The following is a 20948-nucleotide window of genomic DNA, read 5'->3' on the forward strand; positions in this document are numbered from 1 at the left end:
GGCGATCAGTTTATTTTCTGCCCTACAACTTGTGTGCGCTTACTATTAAATAGAGCATATCGTTAAAGGAATGTATCGTAGATTTAGTGTTTCAAAGCTCCAGACACGAGACGTGAGATAAATATGATTTTTTTCTTTCTATGCTAAGGTCACACTCGTGCTGTTTGGGCACTTTGCTTTAGACCTTGTACAACCTGATATTATAACGGCAGACTAAGTTACAGCACTTACGCACACTGGACTTTCTCCCCCTGCAGTTTTGGTCGTTAGTAGGTGTGTCCTGTAGATTATATGACAGGTAGTAGCTGCAGCAAGGTCCTGGAACCTAACACTGTATCCAATGAGTGGTTGAATCAGCACTGCACGTTTCAGGAAGACATTGTACTGTAGGTACAAAAGAATTGTAAAGACTCGTAGTAACTTCTGTGCTTGCATCCCGGGGAGGAATAGGCGGAGAAAACCAAGGTAAATCAAACAAATGCACATACAGTATCTAAGAAACGTACATTTTCTTCAACATTTCTAATCCAGAGAAACTCCAGTTACATTAATGCAGCAAAGCGAGGAGCAGGTGATGGCAGACGTAAGGTTGTAGAAATCTAAATTGAGAACACTATTGGTGATATAATGAATTAATATGAATTATGCGTGATTTCTAATTAGGGTGCCTGTCAAAGTTGTATGTCTGAGAATAGCAAACCAAGGCCGTCCCGGCACATTCATTCTACACATTATAAACTGATATTATGACGTACAGATGTAGCAGGATTTATTGTTTCCTGAAGTATTAACTTATTAACCCCCGCAGTGATGTCGCGGTAGCATCATCTCCGGAGCCGCGGCTTTAAGCTTAGTCAATTAGTGGAATTAATTGGTTAATAATGATAATTGTTTTTTTCTTCTGTATTGTGGACAATGTATGCAGCGCTGTACATAGAATTTTTGCAGGCAAAAGAGCTTAGAATCATTTTTTTGGTGCCTGAGGCACAGAGAGATAAAGTGACTTTGCCCAAGGGCACAAAGAGCCGACACCAGGAATTGAACCAGGCTCCCCTGATTCACACTGAGTGTCATGGTTTGCAGAGTCAGCGCCTTTACTCACTGAGACAGTCCTTCAGCCGTATTAAGTTTAGAAAGGTCTGTAAACACTTTGCACATTGTTGTCATCAGAGCAGAGAGAATATATTGTAAATGTATATGCTGTGATTGTGATGCTTCTTATTGGAGATGTGGAAACGTTTCGCACGACTAAGTGAACTGTTGCGAATTTCACTCTTTTAAGTTCGGCGAAAAGGTTTGTTTTCGATCCAAAAGTTTGAGACAAATTCGCTTAAAGTCAATGGGCATCGCATGTTCGCTTGAACTTTTTATAAAGCTCGCTCGGAAAGGCAGGGTAGCGACGCACTGTAGGTTCGCACACATCTCTACACCACACCGTCAGCTGTAACTAGGACAGCGGAGCGGTTACATGTCATCATTATTACTATAGGTGTAAACTTTGGCAACATACTTACGGTATGTATAAATCCCATTTATCACATTGGCATGGATCATTTATTTTATCAGACGGCAACATTAAACGGAAGGATCTACAATTCTCATTACAGAGAAAAAAAATGGGAACAGGAAAAGGATTGATCACAATGTAAACAAATATTGATAACTTGATCAATGAAAATAAAATGCTTATTCATGACAGTAAATTAAAAAATGTGGAGGATATTAATTCAATCATAAAATGTTATGGATGGGTCATCTTAGAGGTAATATGTAGAAGGTTTATGAAATGAAGGAGTGAGACTGCATAATGAGCGAATTATATTTGTCAGTGATTTATTTATTTATAAAATATTATACCAGGAAGTAATACATTGAGAGTTACCTCTCGTTTTCACGTATGTCCTGGTGATATCCAAATGATTACTTGGGTGTCACAGATACGGCTCTTTAAGCTAACATTGTAATGGTATGATAGTGCAAATAGTGCAAATATGTTGCCCTATAGTATATAAAGTATCTTGCTATACACTGCCTACTGAACCTCGAAAGATGAAAATCACTTGGCAAATGTTTGCTCAATTTCATATAGAGCAGTTTGTTTCAATCAGTAGAGAAAACAGATCAGCACTCATCAAGTACAAAAATAAATAAAGAATGATGTAACCACAGCCAATTTTAAAGCAGCCAAGTAGATGTACATCCATCTACGGAGGCTCCATCGCGTGATTGTAAAGACTTGATAACACTGTCTTATTTTATATTGCTAAATGTAAGTGTCCGTGATCCATCTGCACGCATGTTTACTATTAAAATACAGTATTATGCTATGGGAGCCGCGCTGTCTTCTTTTTGTTCTATATATATATATATATATATATATATATATATATATATATATATATATATATATATATATATTATATATATATATATATATATATATATATATATATATATTATATATATATATATGTATATATATTATATATATACACACACACACACACACCTGCTGGACAGTGGATTGGATATACTAATAACAAATAACTATAGTATGAACAATATGAGGTAGTAACCCCTTCAATGGTAAAGTGGCCTAGAATACATTGCACCTTTACAATGTAAAGGGGGATATACAGAATATGAAAGGTCTAAATGAAATTTCCAGAAAGAATGGAAGGCGCACATTGCTTTTTTCATCACCCTCTGCCAAGGTGATTTGCACTAAATTTGCTCAACTTGTGTCACTAATTTGCTGTGTGTTTATTTGTATTTTTCTGGGGGTGAGGGGGGAGGGAGGAGCAGTGATGGGTGAAGGTGACTAATGTTACGTTTTTTGTTTATTGAATTTACAATATAAAAGGGATACAAAAAGGAATTCAATTATAAATCATAAAGTATACTAATTAATCAATCAAGACACTTGATTGCTGCTATGTTTTAATGAGATGCATCGTTGTTTGGGGCTGTAATTGACTATGTTTATCTACTTTACGACATATACTATATACATCAGGCCTAAAGTGACATAATGACCAAACGAACAAACAATACAGAAGCTTAATAGCGTTGGGTTACATGGTCAGGTCTTAGCTAATTGGGATATAGAGTATACAGCTAAACAGAATGTAATTGCCCTAATCTTTCTATGAAGCTAAAAATAGAAATGCTGATAGTATGTAAGCAGATAATTAGATGTTGCTTTGTACTTTGACTTCGACTGACACATGCGACTGTGTAGTTCAACGGTATGAAAAGTAGGTGACGACCTGGGTAACTTCTCTCTCTCCTCACTTAACCTTTACTGTACAATCCAAATGTCTTCAGCTGCAAAAGCCTGCCAGAAAACCACACACATTCCCAGTACCACAGGGGAACCCATTTGTACAACAAGCATGTCCTGCAGGTATCGCATACATTTCAAAAGTCACATTACTTGTCCAAATATGTAGCAGTGACTAACAACATTTCAGTAGCACAATCTCATCAGGATTTAATAAAAACCCATTGATATTTCCATGGAATAATACGGATTTATAAGTACAGTAGTTGGTTTTGCTTGTGCATTATGAGACGGTGATGTTTGCCTGAATCCCTCTCCGTGCATAGAACAACTGATCTCCCACAAGCTTTTTTTTTTATGTCTTATGTGAGAAAGAAAAATGCAGCAAGAATTCCTACTAACAAACGTGTTTGATATACAGCATATTGTTAATGCAGTTTACTTGTGTGCATTATCTCAAAATGACATAACGCATGTGAAAACCTTTTGGGGACATTTTTGTTATTACGTTTATTTCTACAAAAATGGGACACCGCTACCCTGGAGAAGGCATGTTCATGATGAAATCCCACCATCTATTCGCTGAGTTACACAACTGATGCCCAACTATTATTCTCAAGCCTGTACATTCTGTGATGTGCTGCATGCAATGCAACAGGTGTCAAAGTGTAGATTATCTTCTCCAGCCACAACAATTACCAGGGACCCACGGTTCAGATGAGTCAAAGATATTGTAGTAGCCGGTCAAATATGTAATCCTGCCTTTGCCTGGGTCAATTTTATTAGTAAACTGGTTGGGGAGGGTGATGAGGCAGAATAGACTACCAAGAGGCCAGGTGTTCAAGATGAACCTATACTAATCGAATAAACCTAGCATTAGTTACCACTAAAACATCCTGTTTAGGTAAGTGTTGCCTTAAAAACATGGCCTGGTGGTAGCCCCTGAGGACAGCACTTGAGAACCCCTGTTGTAGAGGGTTAACCAACATAGTGACTGAGCTACTAAAATGACCGTGCCCAGATAACCAAGGCAGCTGGCACAGAATTATACGTGCACCAACTGCATTTACAACCTCTAAATCGCAGAAGTCCGAGTTCCACAAATGAGATGGCCGACTAAAGGTCTTGCTACGTAGTTATTAATCTTTGTTGTTTGACTTCTTCTTTAACTAAATAACTGATAACTTCTCGCAGATGTATCATTGGGCACACTGTCAAAGCCAGTCCCTGTTATTTGCGCAAGGAACTAATTGAGGCCATTAGAACAAGTGAACTCCTGCGTGTAACCACGTCACTGGTTTCAAAAATGGGTTGAGCTTTTGCACGCAGAGCCCAGTTAATCCTACGGACCTACTTTTCAAAAAAAAGTTACGATGTGAAGATTATTAGCAGAGTTTGCCCTGTACCAGCAGAATGTAAATGCAGCTCTCATTTTTCTTTGCATTGACAGGTATCTAAATACACAGGCAGTTATATGGGGCTTAGCTCCAAAACTCAAAACCCAACTGAAATATTACTATACACTATTACAATTAGGCATAGAAGCATCAGAAATAAAGAAAGGAGTATGTCACAGATTAATGATTGGGTTAAATCCTCACTTTCAATATTTTGGGAATCCAAATATTATATGTACATGGGAATAAAATGCTACTAGTGCAGTTTGCATTTAAATAAGATATGTATGGTAGAGCTAAAGGGTGCTAGTGTGCATACAGTACCATTCTCTCCTCGTCTATAAAACATGGGCAAAGTGTTCTAAAAACAAATTCCAGAATATGAACATTTCAGAAGATATTTTTATGTATGATGTAAACCTGCTGTTTGGTCCCCAGGTACTCCTCTCCAAATTATACTACTGCACAAAACATAAGGAATGAATACGCAGGGATATCGTCTCTAGAGAACGTGGAATACCAATATGATGCTAAAAGATAGTGTGTACTATTGTCACTCAGAGAGCGATCATTTCATTGTTATTGAAGCAGGAATAGAGTGTGGATAATTTAGGCCTCGCCTATCCCTGTGATTGTAATATGGACAGTAATAATTCGAGGGCACATAGGTCCAGACAGGGGCAGAATGAGTGACCGGTGGGCCCTGGTTCAAGAAGAAGAAAATAAGAGGGGGAAGTGTCTGTAGAACTGCCGGAACGCTGTCCTAGTTGTGTATCTTGCAAAAGGAAATAACACAACTATCCCCTTGAAAAGAAGCAGAAAGGTTGCAGTATCTCCCGTTCATGGCTGGCTATTACTCTGACTGATTTGTGAATTTCTAATTGTTATTTAATTCTTACTAAAATTAATATTGTTTTTAATATATTAATACGTGTGCAGCCGTTTTGGGTCTGTCACTCCATCTACTGTGTGACTAACGTTATCTATATTATGTTCTTGATGATTTACAGAGTTCCCATAATGTGGGCCTGGGCTCTGCTTCCTATTCTGCTGACTGTATGGGCCACCGCTGGTATATGGATAGTGTAAGTTGTAATGTGGGTGTGCGCTCTGGCATCATTTAATAATCATATCTTTTGTTTCTTGTACACAGTGCTGTGAATAGCATTTTGCAGGAACAATGAATTCCTCCCCCCAAAAGCTCACAGTGTATTTGTGGTGCACGTGGCATAGGGGGGTAACATACCTTGCCCAAAGTCACAAGGAGAGTTTACGCTGAGACTGAAGACAGGTTCGCACATTTCAAAGGCAGTGTTCTTACTATTAAGTTACTCCTTTATCAAAGGCACGATAAGCCTCAATCGTTAATGTGGTTCAACCACACTTCAGCGTCACTGTTTCCGTGTTGGTGATATTGCACTTACCCTAGTAAAAGTGGCAGCATTTATTTTATTAGCACATTTCTTTGTTGTGACCCGAAGAGCCAACCAGAGGATTACTTTAAACTAAAAGAGTATGATGAAAGCCATGGGCCATTAACTGGTTTGCTGGTGTAAAAATGCGTACTCGCCTACTTACTGGATGTTCATTTACATGGTGGTGCCTGTGAATCTGGTGTAAACCTACCTGCAGAAGCATCACGATCCTAATGCTCTAATTAATGGCCTCTCTCAACACCTTTAGCAATGAGTGATCTATACCAGGGGTATAACAGGGGGCTTCAGCACTGGTGGTTCAATCAGTCTTCAACTGAGCCACCTGTGCTGAAGCAGGGATATCCTTAAAACCTGATCTGTTCTGGGGTCTCGAGGACTGGAGTTGAGCACCATTGATCTATACAAGCATTTTAAGAAAATAAACTGCAGTAAATCTTTTATAAAATCCCTCCTCGGCTTTTGCGGTCATGCAAAGCTGCAAAAAAAACATGTTAGCATATACGATCAATCATCAGGCTGTTCTGTTTTGCTTTAGCTCTATGTTGACTCACTTTAGTTACTTTTCCCCAGATATGCTATGGCTGTGGCCAATGGCTCAGTGGACATCACTATCAGTTTTCCTTACATCAGGTGAGAACACAAAATAATATTTCAAAATGTACATGAAGACACACGAATCTGTTACCATATGTTAGTTACCATCCCAGTGATAGGCTTTGCATCGGTAAATTAAACCATCATAAAAGATACGTTGTATTTAGTATGTGAAATAAGATGAAGAAAGACTTTCTTTTAAAAAAAAATTAATTTCTGCCATGCTGCTCATGCACAATATTTATTTCCTTCAGTGCAGAGGAGGCCTGCAACATATTACAGAGCATTGTGTGCCAGGCCTCCTCTGGCAGTGAGAAGATTCATACGTTGATGTCCTATTGCTACGGTAGGTTCATAAACTTCTAAACAAGTCGTATGTTGGACCAGTTTCCTGAACATGAAAGCATAAATAGATAGTAACTAGAAGTAATATGATGAGACTGCAGTCTCATGGTGACATAGAGTTACGTTGGCAGTAGTGTTACATACATTATTATCCCTGGGAAGGACTCTAATATTGTGGATTAACGAGGGTTGTTGGACAGTGTGGACATGGAACACAAAAGAATTATTGGTTTTCCGGAGAGGCTACAATTGTTCTCAGTTAATTTAAATTGCTCTTCTAACGTTATCATTTAAAGTGTTAATGTATTGATGTGATGTCATTTTTATCCAGGTTTTATTATCTCTTTATTACATTTGTGACAATACAACGCCCCAACAAAGGAAATACACTTTTCTTTAAATGTGGTTTTAGAAATCAAACTGTGACAATAATAAACAATATGAAAGTTGGGTGCACATAAACTAGTATAGATAATGAACCATTAATGATGGCCAGAGCTTGGCATTCTCAGCAGCTGGTCGCAATGTTACATTTGTTGTTTTAAACAATAAAATGAGGAGTAAATAATAAGCAGAATATCTTCTTTCGGACAGCACATGTGGATCATATCCACCCCAGAGCTGTATATTTGGACAAGTCCTCAATGTTGGGGCATTTCTAGGTAAGTGTTATTTCCCCAAATAACGTTTGATTAAAGAATTATGTATTGACTTGTGTGGTCACGACAGAGGAAAATGAGGGTCTTATTTGCAGACCAGGAGACAAGGATCTCTGATTTCCCATCAGTTTCCGTAAGTAGAAATGCTCCTCCTCATTCCTTAACACACAAATTCAATCCACACCGTCTTTTCTCTCTGTTTGACTTCCTCCTCCAACTTCCTTCTTTCACTTCTCCTCAAGCCTTTGCTGACCACTTTAAAGGCAAAGTGAATGTTATTCACAAGGAGATTCCTTCTGTCCTTTCCCCCTCATCTCTGCTTCTATCTATATCCCCCTCTTCCACTCTTGACTCCTTTTCTCCAGTTACAGAGTTGGAAGTTTCTAAGCTGATTTTCTTTTCTCCCTCTATCAGATGCCCTCTCAATCCCATCCCCTCACACCTGATCAGAACTCTTTACTCATGTCTTAGTCCCCACTCTCACCCTTATCTTCAATTCCTCCGTCCTCTGACATTTTCCACTCATCCTTTAAGCATGTGGTGGTGACACCTTGTAGACGGACGTTCACAGAGGTACACAATTGGAGACTTTATAAGGTGAAATTATAATAGGCTTTATTGTGCCTTTTCCTTTTCATCAGGAAATCATCCAAACACAGGGGGGGAAGGGGGGGAACAAAGCTTCCATTCACTTGGGAGTTTTTCTAGTGAAATCCTATGCAATTAGTTCACATCTCCATTAGTTAAGCAAGTCTCGCAGCCCCAAAACATATAGCATGAAAATAAGCAGATATAAGCAGTCTCTTAAGAATAAAAGTCTTATCTGTTTCTTGGAGGGAAAATCTTCTCACTTCCTGGTTCAGCTTCAGGTATAATAGTTTCCCCTGTGTCTTGAAATCAGCTCTGCTGTGCAGAGCTCAAGACCGGTCAGCTCCAGAGATCTGGGTTTCTTTTGGTCAGTCTCTCCTGGGACTCAAGAACCTCTGCTCTGTCTCTCCAAAGATCAGCTCTAGGTCAGAGCTAAGGAGAGTCACTTCCTGTCTCAAAGGCAGGCTTTTTGTAAACAATCTAATCAGGCAGGTGGTGTTTAGTAATTAACTACCACACTGCTAGATTAAAGGCACATTACTGAACAGGGATAAGTCCCCTGTTACACACCTATTCTGATTTGTCCTACTAACTACGTCCATTTGCCCCCCCCTGTCTTTTACCTCCAAATTGCTAGAATGTCTCCTGTTCTCCGGCGTGTGATCAACTTTCTTAATTTCCATGCCCTCCTGGACCCTTAACAATCTGGCTTTTATACAGCTCACTCAACAGAGACTGTTCTCACTAAAGTAGCCAAAATCTCAATGTCATTTCCACTAGTATTCCTACTCGATCTATCTTCTTCCTTTGATACTGTTGATCACTCTTCTTCATATTCTACAGACTCTTGGTATTCGCAACCAAGCTCTATTCTGGTTTTCATCAGACCTCTCCCACTTGCATTCTAGTCCCAAGTCTCTTATTGTCTTCTCGCTATATCCTAATGGATAATGCTCTGCCGCCTTAAACTTAATATGTCTAAAACGGAGCTCCTCATATTTCCTCCTAAATTCAGCCTAATACCCACTTTCTCCATCACAGTAAACGGTACTACCATCTATCCTGTCGCCAAAGCACGATGTCTAGGAGTGACATTTGACTCCTCCCTTTCCTTCGCCATTCATGCCATGGCTAAAATGTCTTACTCCATAACATTGACAAGATCCACCCCTTTCCTCAGTCAATCTACTGCTAAACCTCTAATGCATGACCTTAGCCTCTACCGTCTGAATTATAATAATATTCTCTGAATAGCCGCTCTGTGTCACAACTTTTTTCCTTTGCAATCTATCCAAAACTTTGCTGCTAGAATAATTTAACTTTCTCCCACAACAGTCCCTGCTCATCTCCTCCCTAAATCCCTCTCCTGGCTTCCGATCAAGTTTCGGATCACCCACAAAGTTCTCCTCCTTACTTTCAATGCTCTGCACTCATCGGCTCCTCCCTACATATCAGCTTTGATCTCTCGTTATGTCCCTGATCATCTCCTACTCTACCCATAACAGTCTCCTTTCCACCTCTACTGCCCCCTCACCATTTTCCTCTCACTGCTCCTTGCCTGTGGAACTCCCTCACACTCGGTCTATGCCAACCACCTTCTCTTCCCACCTTTAAGTTAAACCTTAAAACTCACTTCTTAAAACAAGCATCCCAATAGCCTGGACTCATGGCTACTGTTCCACACTCACAGTCACTCCTACCAACCATTGTGGCCAAGCACTGCCACCTACAGCACTTATTCCCTCACCTGCTGTAAGTCTCCCAACATTCCACTCAGATTGTAAGATCTCCGGAGCAGGGATTTCCTTCCCTATTGTCTGACTTTGTCTGTTGCACTTATTGTATTATAATTCCCAATATTGTATTCTCTTTTGTAAAGCGCTGAGTACACTGTGGGCGCTATATAAATAAATATATACATACATTGTAGTCATCGAAGAATGCTCCAAAGCAAATGCTTTTCTTAGTTTTGCATATTGAGTATTGTTTTATTTGGGGGCACCACCTTACCAAGTTATGTCAAACTGATATAAATCTAAATTAGGTACTGTGAGCAGACTTTCCCATTTTTTTAAAATTACATTTCAAAATGGCTTCATAAATAGATAGATAGAAGTCCCAAAATAGGGGGGAAATGCGGTGCAGAGCAGCAATAATGGTAGGGCTCAGCCCATCCAAAATGGGTTAAAAACGATTTATTAGACTGGGTGACATCAAGGATGTTGGCAAAAGTTATTCTGATTCCTATTGCGCAACAGGGCGCTTTGTCAGAGTACTCTTTGACAAAGCGCCCTGTTGCGCGAAACGTATCAGAGTCATTTTTGCCAACATCCTTGATGTCACCCAGTCTAACAAATCGTCTTTAACCCATTTTTGATGTGTTGAGTCCTACCATTATTGCTGCTGTGCACCGACTTTTCCCCCTATTTTGGGATTTCTATCTGGATATCAGCTTGCTGGAAGCACGCCACAGAGTCAAGAAGCCTCTTCATCCTGGGGTATCACCCACATGGGTTTTTCTCATTTTGCTATGATCTTGGATTAAAATGAACTGTCATCATTGCTACAGGGGTACCAACCTATTAGTGGGGAGGGGAACTGGTCAGACCAGGTTTCGAGGCAGACTGACCCCATTATCCACTTATCCCCACCTGCATTAGGTTCTCCCTATACTTCAGCGGAATATTGATACAAGTTATATACTCACCACAAGATCATTTCTATATGAGACCATCAAAAACTCCTACAAGCATCCCCTTTGTCTTGACTCAACCAATTTATTATATACCCTCACCACTTACTCAGTAGCACCGATCTCTGAACTTTTTGTTCTATGTACAAATATGAACTGTGTTCATTTCAGCTCCGGGGACCCCCTGCTTCCAGAGATACTTACCTCCGTAGGGCGTGCCGGGATCCCTGCGGCCATGGAACTCGTGTGTCCAATGAAATGGCGGCTTTAAATGTCCCACGGGCCAATAGGAAGCTGTGACATCCTCCATTGCGGCTTCCTATTTGCAAACGTGACCGGGACATTTAAACTGCACAGAGATACTGGTACTTAACACATGTCTCCTTTGAAGACCTCCTGCTTCAAACCTATATTTAAAAAGATGTACAGCTTGAAAAATGAGAAGACCATGTGATCTCATCTGCTATCTGTTTATTTTGTCCTTATTTCCCAAATGCAACACTGCACTGAATTTAACCATGTTTAAGTGGGTCATGGAGATAAAAATGTTAACACATTCTTTAAAATCATAGTTAACGGTCATTCCTCCTTTAGTTGTTTGGATCTCTGCTATAAGATTTCAGCAAATCAGAGACTACGGCTGCCACTCTGCCCTGAACTCAGCAAGCCTGGCTATGGGACTTATATCTGCCTTGGGAACCTCCATTGTTGCAAACTTCCAGGTGAGTCTTACTCATATAAATCAGTGGCCCTGAATGCTGTACCTATTTAACAGAATGTTGTGTGTGTGTGTGTATGTGTACTAAACGTATTATAAGTTAGGGTACTTCCATTGGAATTATTTGGAAATACCTCCATCCAGCACAAGTAGAACTACTGTGGTCCCTATTTTTATGTGCAATATGTTTGAGGGTCTGATAAAATAGGTACCACAGTAGTTCCTCTTCAGTTACCGAATGGAGGTACTTCCAAGCATTACCTATGGAATTCTTTGCAGCTTACAACACACAAATATCTCCTTGTTTAAATAGGTACAGCGGGTCTTACACACCCCAATAACATATAGTGTCCCTGCTAAATAGATACAATGGTGGGGTGTGATAATGTATGACGAGTTCCTTGATTAAAGTATTATATATAGATATGTTCAGGTGATATTGAAACACATTATTGCATGAACCTCCTGCATGTCTCTGTAAATTCTCCCTAATCACCACTTACATTGTCAGTTCTTCAGGGCAGGGACTCCCTTTCCTATTGTTAGTCATTTGCTATTCAAATATCACCTCTATGCTGACGACACACAAATTTACTTCTGATCGTGGTGTCGTCCACCCCCCCACACACATACACACACATACACACACACACACACACACACACACACACACACACACACACACACACACACACACACACATACACATACACACACACATACATACACACTCACACACTTTAACCCGCAGCTCCTTCCCTGCTCCCCGCCCAAGGCGCCTCCCATCTAGCTCCTTCCTTCCCCTCCTCCCCATTGGCTGACTCGCGTACCACGTGACGCGTCAGCGCCAAAAATCACGAGGATCTTGCAGCATCGGCCGGCTGACGCGTCACAGTACGTAGCAGCGGGGGCAGGGACCATTCAGGCAAGGGTCTGGTGGTCCGCGGGCGTGCGCCACGCCGGCCGCAGCGGGTTCGCAGCCTTACTGTACATCTACAAACACACTCTCTCCCTCCTTAACTCAACTGTGTCCATGGAGCCGTGTTCACAGAGGGAGGTGGAGGAGTCACTGCCTGGCTGCTCCTTCCTGACCAATCCCCTGAGCTGTCTGAGAGCTGTTCCTGCCTCTTGACCAATCCCCTGCCCTGTCTCAGAGCTGTTCCTGCCTCCTGACCAATCCCCTGCCCTGTCTCAGAGCTGTTCTGACAAAAGGAAAAGCTGATTGGCTAGAAATAAACACTTTGCAACCAAAAATTCCGGGCATTCTCTTTTGAGAATTGGTCATGCATTTGTTTTACAAATTCTTTTCTGTTTATTTTTTATTAGAATTACCAATAAAATGTACTTTTAAACCACATTTACAACCATACATCCTCACGATATTTAGAGTGCATTCTGAAGGGATCCTTTTTCTTTGTTATATACAAGCCTTCTATCCCTATTGCACCTTTATAGCCAAACTAATTTGTATTAAGCTGATGCGGGAGTTATTTCCTTCTTTCCCCTATGAGTTCATTAATGGTTACCCTGGCTACCTCTATTTGCATATTGTGTGTGAGGGACTCTGGCCATTAACCCCTTCAGAATGCATTGTGTTGCTGGCAGAGAAGGAAGGGGTTCAATCCCCAGCGTGAAGGTTTTTCCTGCTTTTAAAAGAATGACACTCAGCCATAACAAAATAAATAAATACAGGTATCAATAGCCTAGTTTTCATCTATGAAATGAACAAAGCCCCTAGTTCATTTTGATCATAAGTAGGAGACAGACTACTAATCATTATTCTCTCACACAGCAATCAATCCAGCTGGAGACTCACCTAACAGGCGCATTCCTGGCCTTCTTCATTGGCAACGTCTACTTTTGGCTGCAGACAGCCTTGACTTATCAGGTGACACCAAAGCATGGTGGGTGTTGGATTGGAGTAATCAGATTCTGCCTCAGCCTGGCGTGCACTGCACTTATCCTAATGAGTATCCTTTATGTTTTCATCCCTATCAGGACGGTAGTATTAGAAGGAAAGAATATGAGGCAGGAGAGATGGCGATGGGTAGAACAGGACGCACGATAGGAGAGTAATGTAACAAGTAAGAGAAGGTCAATGCTAAGCAAAAGAGATGGAGATTGGAGAACAATTGAAAGAAGTGACACACAAGCAGAAGCTGGATAAGGAAATAACTAAGTGATAATGTTATGCACGACTGCAGAAAGTAAACAGAAAGGCAGACAAAGATAAGCATACATGGTGGTGGCACAAAATAAATAGTTATACAGGAAAAGTGTAGGGAAACTGAAATGTGGAAAGGATTGCAGAATGCCAATAGCGATATTGCCGTATGTTTCCTTTACTTCTATCCACTAGTGGTGGTGTTCATTTCCCAGAAGATGGTCTCAATCGCAGCAATATGCGAGTGGATTGTTGCTATGATTTTATTTCTACTGTTTGGATTGTTCGCAGTTGACTTTTGGCATCTTGATGGGCACTTCTTTCACGTCCAGAAGAAGCGGACTGTAATACCCCATGAAATGCAGGTATCCACGGTCACCCTGGACTTATAGAAATACCAGCTGTGGGATGGAATACGGCGACATTTTCATGGCTGGTAGAACCCGTGTGCACAATGGAGCATTTCTGTTGGGAATCTAATATTCAGGACTCAAGTCTGTTGCAGGTTAGGCTTTTATCCCACCTGTCTTAAGAATAAGAGAGCTCCATCCAAACCCTGCGTCAAATAATAATGACATCACAAAGCAACAGTATAGTGCAGTACACCTTGTGCACCTGTTATAATGCTACAGAGTGATGCTTTACTACAATGTATTTCTGTATCTAGAGGAAAAGGCTAAATGTCACATTTTCAGCTTAGGAAAACACGTGCAGGTTTAGTACTACTGTACATACAGATGTGACTATGCCATTGTGCTCTGCATCACATAGTGTTATCTATTGTGATATACCGTGCACATGTTACATGTAAAATCTGTAACATGATGTGATACCACTGCAGCCAGTGGCAAGGGTAGCTTTGCAATCACACAATGTACTGTAGTATGAGAGAAATTTATAGCCCAGAGGGAGAGAGGGGAGATTTTTGTATATTTGGTCCTACAATTCAAAACCAAGACGTATGCATGATATGATTTTTTTAGACTGTGACAGCTGGATAAGAAGTATTCTACCACTGTACTGTAAAATACAAATATATTTTTTCCATATAATGGCAATCTTTCATTAGTGTTTTTGTCGTCATAGAATTCAAGTTATTGCATTGCTAACTGTGTGTTCCACCACCTCTCACTGTACAGCTATGTATCTGATATGTGCTAATGCAAACTACTGTACGGTTTAACAATCTGAAACATTTCGTTCAATTGATCTGTGAGAATGAATCCTTTTGCTGCCCACAGGCCTGCAACACATTACAGCACTGGCTGAAAAGTTACCCTATTCAGTTGTCATAGGTTTACGGCTTCAATTACGTTTTTATAATGGTTTCAAAGTCCGTGTGCAGAGTGACAAGAGGAAACAAGAGCAAAGGGTTCTATTGATCAACTAAAAATAAATCACTAATTGTAGGACTGATCATTTCTTAATCACACTTACCTTTGTTGCCCTTCTATCACTGGCAGTCATGTCAAGATATAGGGAAACATTAAGGCAAGGTTGAGAATGTAGAGGAACCCAATATACCCTGTATGCATGTACTGTATATCAGAGCTGCTCCCCATACACACAATATATCCTGTATACATGTACTGTATATCAGAGCTGCTCCCAATACACACAATATATCCTGTATACATGTACTGTATATCAGAGATGCTCCCCATACACACAATATATCCTGTATACATGTACTGTATATCAGAGCTGCTCCCCATACACACAATATATCCTGTATACATGTACTGTATATCAGAGATGCTCCCCATACACACAATATATCCTGTATGCATGTACTGTATATCAGAGCTGCTCCCAATACACACAATATATCCTGTATGCATGTACTGTATATCAGAGCTGCTCCCAATACACACAATATATCCTGTATGCATGTACTGTATATCAGAGCTGCCCCCATACACACAATATATCCTGTATGCGTGTATATCAGAGCTGCTCCCCATACACACAATGTATCCTGTGTGCATGTACTGTATATCAGAGCTGCTCCCCATATAAACACAGATATTCCGCAGGTGAGAAGTTTTCATCTCTTCTTGATACCAGCATATATTTAATTTATTCATTGACAAAAAAAAAAGTACCAGGAAACCTGTTTTGTTTTCTTTTCATTTTTTTTTACCATTTGTAATTGGTTTTAGAGCATAGTTTGTACTAAGAAAAAAAAAAAGAGTTGAAAGAAAAGACAGGATCAGAAAGGATAAAAGAAAAACAAGAAATGGTTTTAGAAAAACACAACAGGTGGAGCCAGTAAAAAAAAAGGGAGAAAATAAAGACAGAAAATATAAGGGGAAAAAATAGAGGACCAGGCAATAAAAGAAGAAAAAAAAACAACAAATAAATTAAGGGGAGGGACAGAGAGCTCAGGGGAGAAAGTTGCTATGCTTTCTCTTACATTTCACATTCGTAATAACCTGAAGAGTCACAGGAGGCTCACAGGGCAAAGGAAGGAGACAGTCAGAGGGTGGAAGACAGAGGAGAGGGATGGGTGGGAGAAGGACATACAGTTCATCTGGAGTAATTGTGCACGCCAGCATGCTGTTTAGCTCACACCAAAATTAAACTCTTCTGAGTCGGTAAACAAACACAGGGCTAAAATAGTCCATTGTGTGGTGAACAGGCAAATATAGGACTCCCATAATGTTAACCAAAAAAAAAGGAAAAAAGTCAAAACATGAAGCCAAGAAAAAAAAAAAAAAAACACAACACATTAATAAAACTTAACAATACAGTTACATTTAGATCAAACAAGTGCAGCATTCCCTTTAGTTTTACCAAGATTAAGGATTTCGTTCTCCAAACTAATAGAGTGGGGGAGTTGGACATTTCAACGAGCGACTGGTCATTAAGAAAATGGCATTTCTCTAGAATTTTATCTGTGACATTTTACTTTTGGTTTTGAACTTCTTTCTTTGCCACTTGCTAAACACGTATACATTTTGTCACAAAAACAGTTTGCATTCCATTCGCGTCTTACTGACATCACAGGGCAAATTATATTTTCAAAGCGTGTCCAGTAGCCACTTTGGGAAGGGTACATTCATATTTTATTAAATGTTATAGTGTACTGTTTATAGAAGCCAGTCACACCTCTTACAAGCACCTCTTCCACTGTTGGCCACTGTGACAGTGACGGAGTTAAGTTGGTTGACCTGCATACAGTATTTAAGTAAATGTATGTGAAACTGGCCTGTAAAGTAAAGCTTCTCATTAGCAGCGTATCAGAAAGAGAGTCACAGAGGGGCAAGCCCAGAGTTTATTGCATAGTGCTCTAATAAAGCTGGCATGTCTTCAGGACAGAAGGCTCCTGCTGCTGCCAAGAAGTAATTTGCTGAACTTGCACAGTTTATAGCTTTAGAAGTCCATTCTAAAGTGAGCAGATTAAGCCTTATTAAGCCCTTTGCTGTGTGCTGCAGATCTCTTTTAGTGTAAATTAGTGTAAGGTTAGGTAATCTTTGGCTTGCACTTTCAGGCTGTCCTCAGTTAGATCATGAATATTAATTTAAAATACATTTTCCATGTGGCTTAGGAGTGGAGTCAACCATGATGGGAATGAATGACTGCTTCTCTACTACTGTCATCTTATTACAGCGCTAAGAGAATGGTGCTTGCTAAGCAGCAGTGACATCTTGTGACTACAGTGTTGACTGCATGTTTTGAATTGGAGGTTAAGGTATTGGACATGCGGAGCGCAAGGAGTCGCGCGCCTGTCGCCTGAGCGATCTGTGGACTCAGATGCACTCGCGGCGGGGAGGCGTGGCCGTGATGTCACCAGGCTGGTTCGCCCTGATTGACTCAAACGCTGGCGTGACGTGAAGACTAAAAAAAAGTTGTCTCGTCAAAATCCTATCACTCAGTTGCGCTTCCGTGCGCCACATTGAACGCTGTACGGCCGGCCTGATTTAATGTTTTTGATTGTATCGCGCGTACTATGGCCACAGCCTAAGGCTGCGTCCCCGTTTGCGCTGAGCGTGCTGTGCGCTTGGCGCTTTTACTTCTTGTACTCTTTATGTTGACATCCCCACTCACGCGGCACGTGGCACTTGTGCACAGGCGCGCACGCTCTCCTAAGCTTGGAGCTTGAGGAGACAAAAAAAAGTGAGTTTGAAGCACGCTCAACATTTCCCCAATGCCCCCACGCGCGCGCTTGCAAAATAGCCAGGACACCCGGCGCTCATGCTTAGAGAGTTGCTGACGTCACCGCTCTCAAGCATGAGCACGGTCAGCGCCAGCGGGGACGCAGCCTTAGGCTGTACTATAGGCTGCAGGATGGGCAACTTCAGGGGCACAGGATGGCAAACTGATCAAATTCTCAAGACCTTTATAATGCATACATTTGTATTTAACTTACATGCAATAAGCCTCATTTTATTATAGGTAAGGGTAATTAGTGAGTGGTGGTCCTGAAAGCACAACCTGTTTGTGGGGTTCCAGACCTGAAGCTGCCTATTACACCTGCCCTACAGCGCACGTGATCAAGATATTTTAACAAAATACATTTGTTGATACAAATACTGATGGATATGAATAAGAGGTAAACAATTCCCTGGATCTCCAGTCATAAATTTTTAACTTGGTAGTTTCTGGCTTCCCTTTAATGAGGAAGCAAATCTAAGGTGCAGACTGCTTAGTTGCCCATGAATAGTAGGTGGCCAGTCAGAAGAACTCATTTCCCTCACTATCTGGTTAATCCAAAGGGAATGGTGCACTCAGAGCAAGAGACAAGAGCCACCACACCGCATCAGCTGGTGGAGTTTGCATAAATGGTCCAGATAAATAAATAAAAAACAGGCAACTGGAACGAAATGAATATGTGTACATACAAGAGTGATGCATAAGTAACAGGAGTCAGTGGATAAGGCTCATAACAGGGGGAACCCATGAACCCTAGAGAGGGAAAGTGCCTGGTGGAGATTCCAAGACATACAGTAGAAAGACTTCAGTTCCCCACCATGAAGCTCAGGCAATCATTTCAAGACTGCGGCATGGTATCTGTGCTGAGTGTCTTCCTGCTGCATAAAGTCTATTTTTCCTGTGCCATTTCACTGTTGGAAGCTATTCAGCACAGTTACCGTGCATCTATCTTTAAATGCCCCCCATGATATCCCGTCCATATTTGGCTTTATGAAAACCTTCTCTTTTTCTAAAAGAGACATTTGTTCAGTATCGATTTTAGATTTGTGGCTTAAATCTCTTCCATGAAAGAGTCAGGATGCACCCTGTTGGGACGGCAATAAAACGACAGAGCCTAATCTCCCATCTGCCCCCAGATTTGAGCCAGACAGACATATGGATTCTAAAGAAAGGTTTCATAAATATTTTATAAATATATATCAAAGGTGCAACCAGAATGACTTTCACACCGAAACACGAAAGTGGTGGCTGCATATTGTTTAATACCAGTGCCATCACAGTAAGGTAACTACTGTGACTGTGTTATATGCTGGCACTTCAGGGATTAGACTGCTATCCTCTAATCCCACTCCAGAGGTGCCTTATTGCCATAGTAATAACATTATAGCAGCTGATTGGAAAAACAGCTAACACAAGGGCCCGATTACAGATGCATGGGTTTATTTTGAGCTGACCGGGTTTTTTTATTTAAGGCCTTTCACATCTGTAAGGATGAATGAAAAGTCTTGTTTCTTCCAAAGTATTACTCTGGTTGTGCCCATGAAATATACCACACACAAAGACAACATAAATATTGTATACATGAACAGGTAAGCAAAAGTTATATTCTAAACAGGGAAAAAGGAAGATATTAGGAAACCCCTTTGCAGTAAAATAATTAACCCCTTCACCTCCAACAGACACTATTGTTGAAAAGACCCATGAATACATCTGCAGGTCACATGTCTATAATGGCACAAGTTGTTTGAACATGCAGAGAGCGAGCCCCAATTTCAAAGGGGTTCCGCCATAGTTCAAAGAGCTCTTATTTGAGAAAATGAGGCTCTCCTAAACGACTTTTTTAAAATGTATTTATTTTTAATAGCGCTGACCACGTCACTTGGTCATAACTCCTGTAGTGAGATATTGCCATTACGCGTGTGCAAGTGCGTGACGCAGTCACACTAAGGCTGAAGTTCAGGTGAGGGGGTTAAACGATGCTCATTCAGTTCAGGGTTATGAGACTGCGATAAGGGGTGTGCTAGAATAGGCTCGGTCTTTTGGCGTCAGCTGCCTTTGAAAAACAAAGACAAAGTTACAAAAACGCAAGAAAATGAAATAGCCCCCACTCCCGGACATTTTCCAAATAAATAAATATAAAAAATAATAAGTTATGAACAAAAAAATTTCAGTTTCTTCGTAATTTGTTTGTTTCCCTTCTGTTTTATTTTCTTTTTTTTTTCATTTGCGGTATGCTTTTTTTTTTTTTTGTCATTTTAATTTTTTTGGAAATATTTACATCTTCACAGTAACGCCAACTTTTAGTTCCTGCCGCTCATTCTTTGTTCTCTTCTCTGTATGTTCTTGTACATGTATGTGCATCAATGAATTTTTCAGCTTCGGTTATGCGTCTCTCTCTGTATATATATATATCTATATATATATCCTTGCAGATGTGGAAGTGTTTATGTGTGCATCCTGGGTTAGAATGTGGGTATGCGTGTACCTGTCTGTATTTTGATATATGTAGGCGTGTCCATGTGAATTGTCTCTCTGACATCGGGTGCTGCTTTCTCTTGCGTCGTTGGTTTTGTTCATTTTTGTAGTGGTTGTTTATGGTATTGCCAGATGTATCCCCTGGCTCCTAACAAATCCCCACTGTCATGGCTGTGTTTGCGTTCCATTGGAAGCCAAAAGTTTCTTGTCCTTAGAGGATCCTCTACGGTGGTGCTCTGCCATGTCGGGCTCTGAGCGCCGCGTGTTCTGGCAGCTTCTGGTTGGGGTTGCCGGTGGTCGGCTTTGCTGTCCATTCTTCTCATCTGGTGGCAAGAAGAGAAGGTGATCCAAGGAACACTCCATCTGGGTTCTTGCTGTACCATTTGTTCCTAAATGGAATCATCAATTACACTTCTCTCACACATAAGCCATATTCACTTAT

At 40.7% G+C, this 20948-nt stretch overlaps 2 protein-coding genes across 7 annotated transcripts in view; one reads left to right on the forward strand and one right to left on the reverse strand.

The window, feature by feature from the left end:
• Positions 1–332: 332 nt before the first annotated feature.
• TMEM150B (transmembrane protein 150B) lies at positions 333–15111 on the forward strand. 2 transcript variants are annotated; one of them, XM_075605414.1, is made up of 7 exons: positions 333–465; positions 5691–5765; positions 6687–6746; positions 7650–7717; positions 11589–11716; positions 13505–13682; positions 14072–15111. In XM_075605414.1, the coding sequence occupies exons 2-7, from the start codon at positions 5701–5703 to the stop codon at positions 14266–14268; spliced, it is 696 nt and encodes a 231-aa protein (XP_075461529.1). In that variant the 5' UTR covers positions 333–465; positions 5691–5700; the 3' UTR covers positions 14269–15111. The 2 variants fall into 2 exon arrangements, with proteins under 2 accessions (XP_075461529.1, XP_075461530.1); XM_075605415.1 differs by lacking the exons at positions 333–465; positions 7650–7717 and having other exon boundaries at positions 5741–5765.
• An 848-nt stretch (positions 15112–15959) lies between these two features.
• Positions 15960–20948, reverse strand: part of BRSK1 (BR serine/threonine kinase 1) — a 130102-nt gene continuing 125113 nt past the window's right edge. For 2 of the 5 annotated variants that reach the window (XM_075605419.1, XM_075605418.1), the window contains one exon: positions 15960–20895. In XM_075605419.1, the coding sequence (XP_075461534.1) occupies positions 20672–20895 (224 nt within the window). In that variant the 3' untranslated portion in view covers positions 15960–20671. The remainder of the gene's footprint in view (positions 20896–20948) is intronic. The other 3 variants (XM_075605420.1, XM_075605417.1, XM_075605416.1) reach the window with 3 other exon arrangements.

This window comes from Ascaphus truei, chromosome 6, assembly GCF_040206685.1.
Source record: "Ascaphus truei isolate aAscTru1 chromosome 6, aAscTru1.hap1, whole genome shotgun sequence".
NCBI lineage: Eukaryota > Metazoa > Chordata > Amphibia > Anura > Ascaphidae > Ascaphus > Ascaphus truei.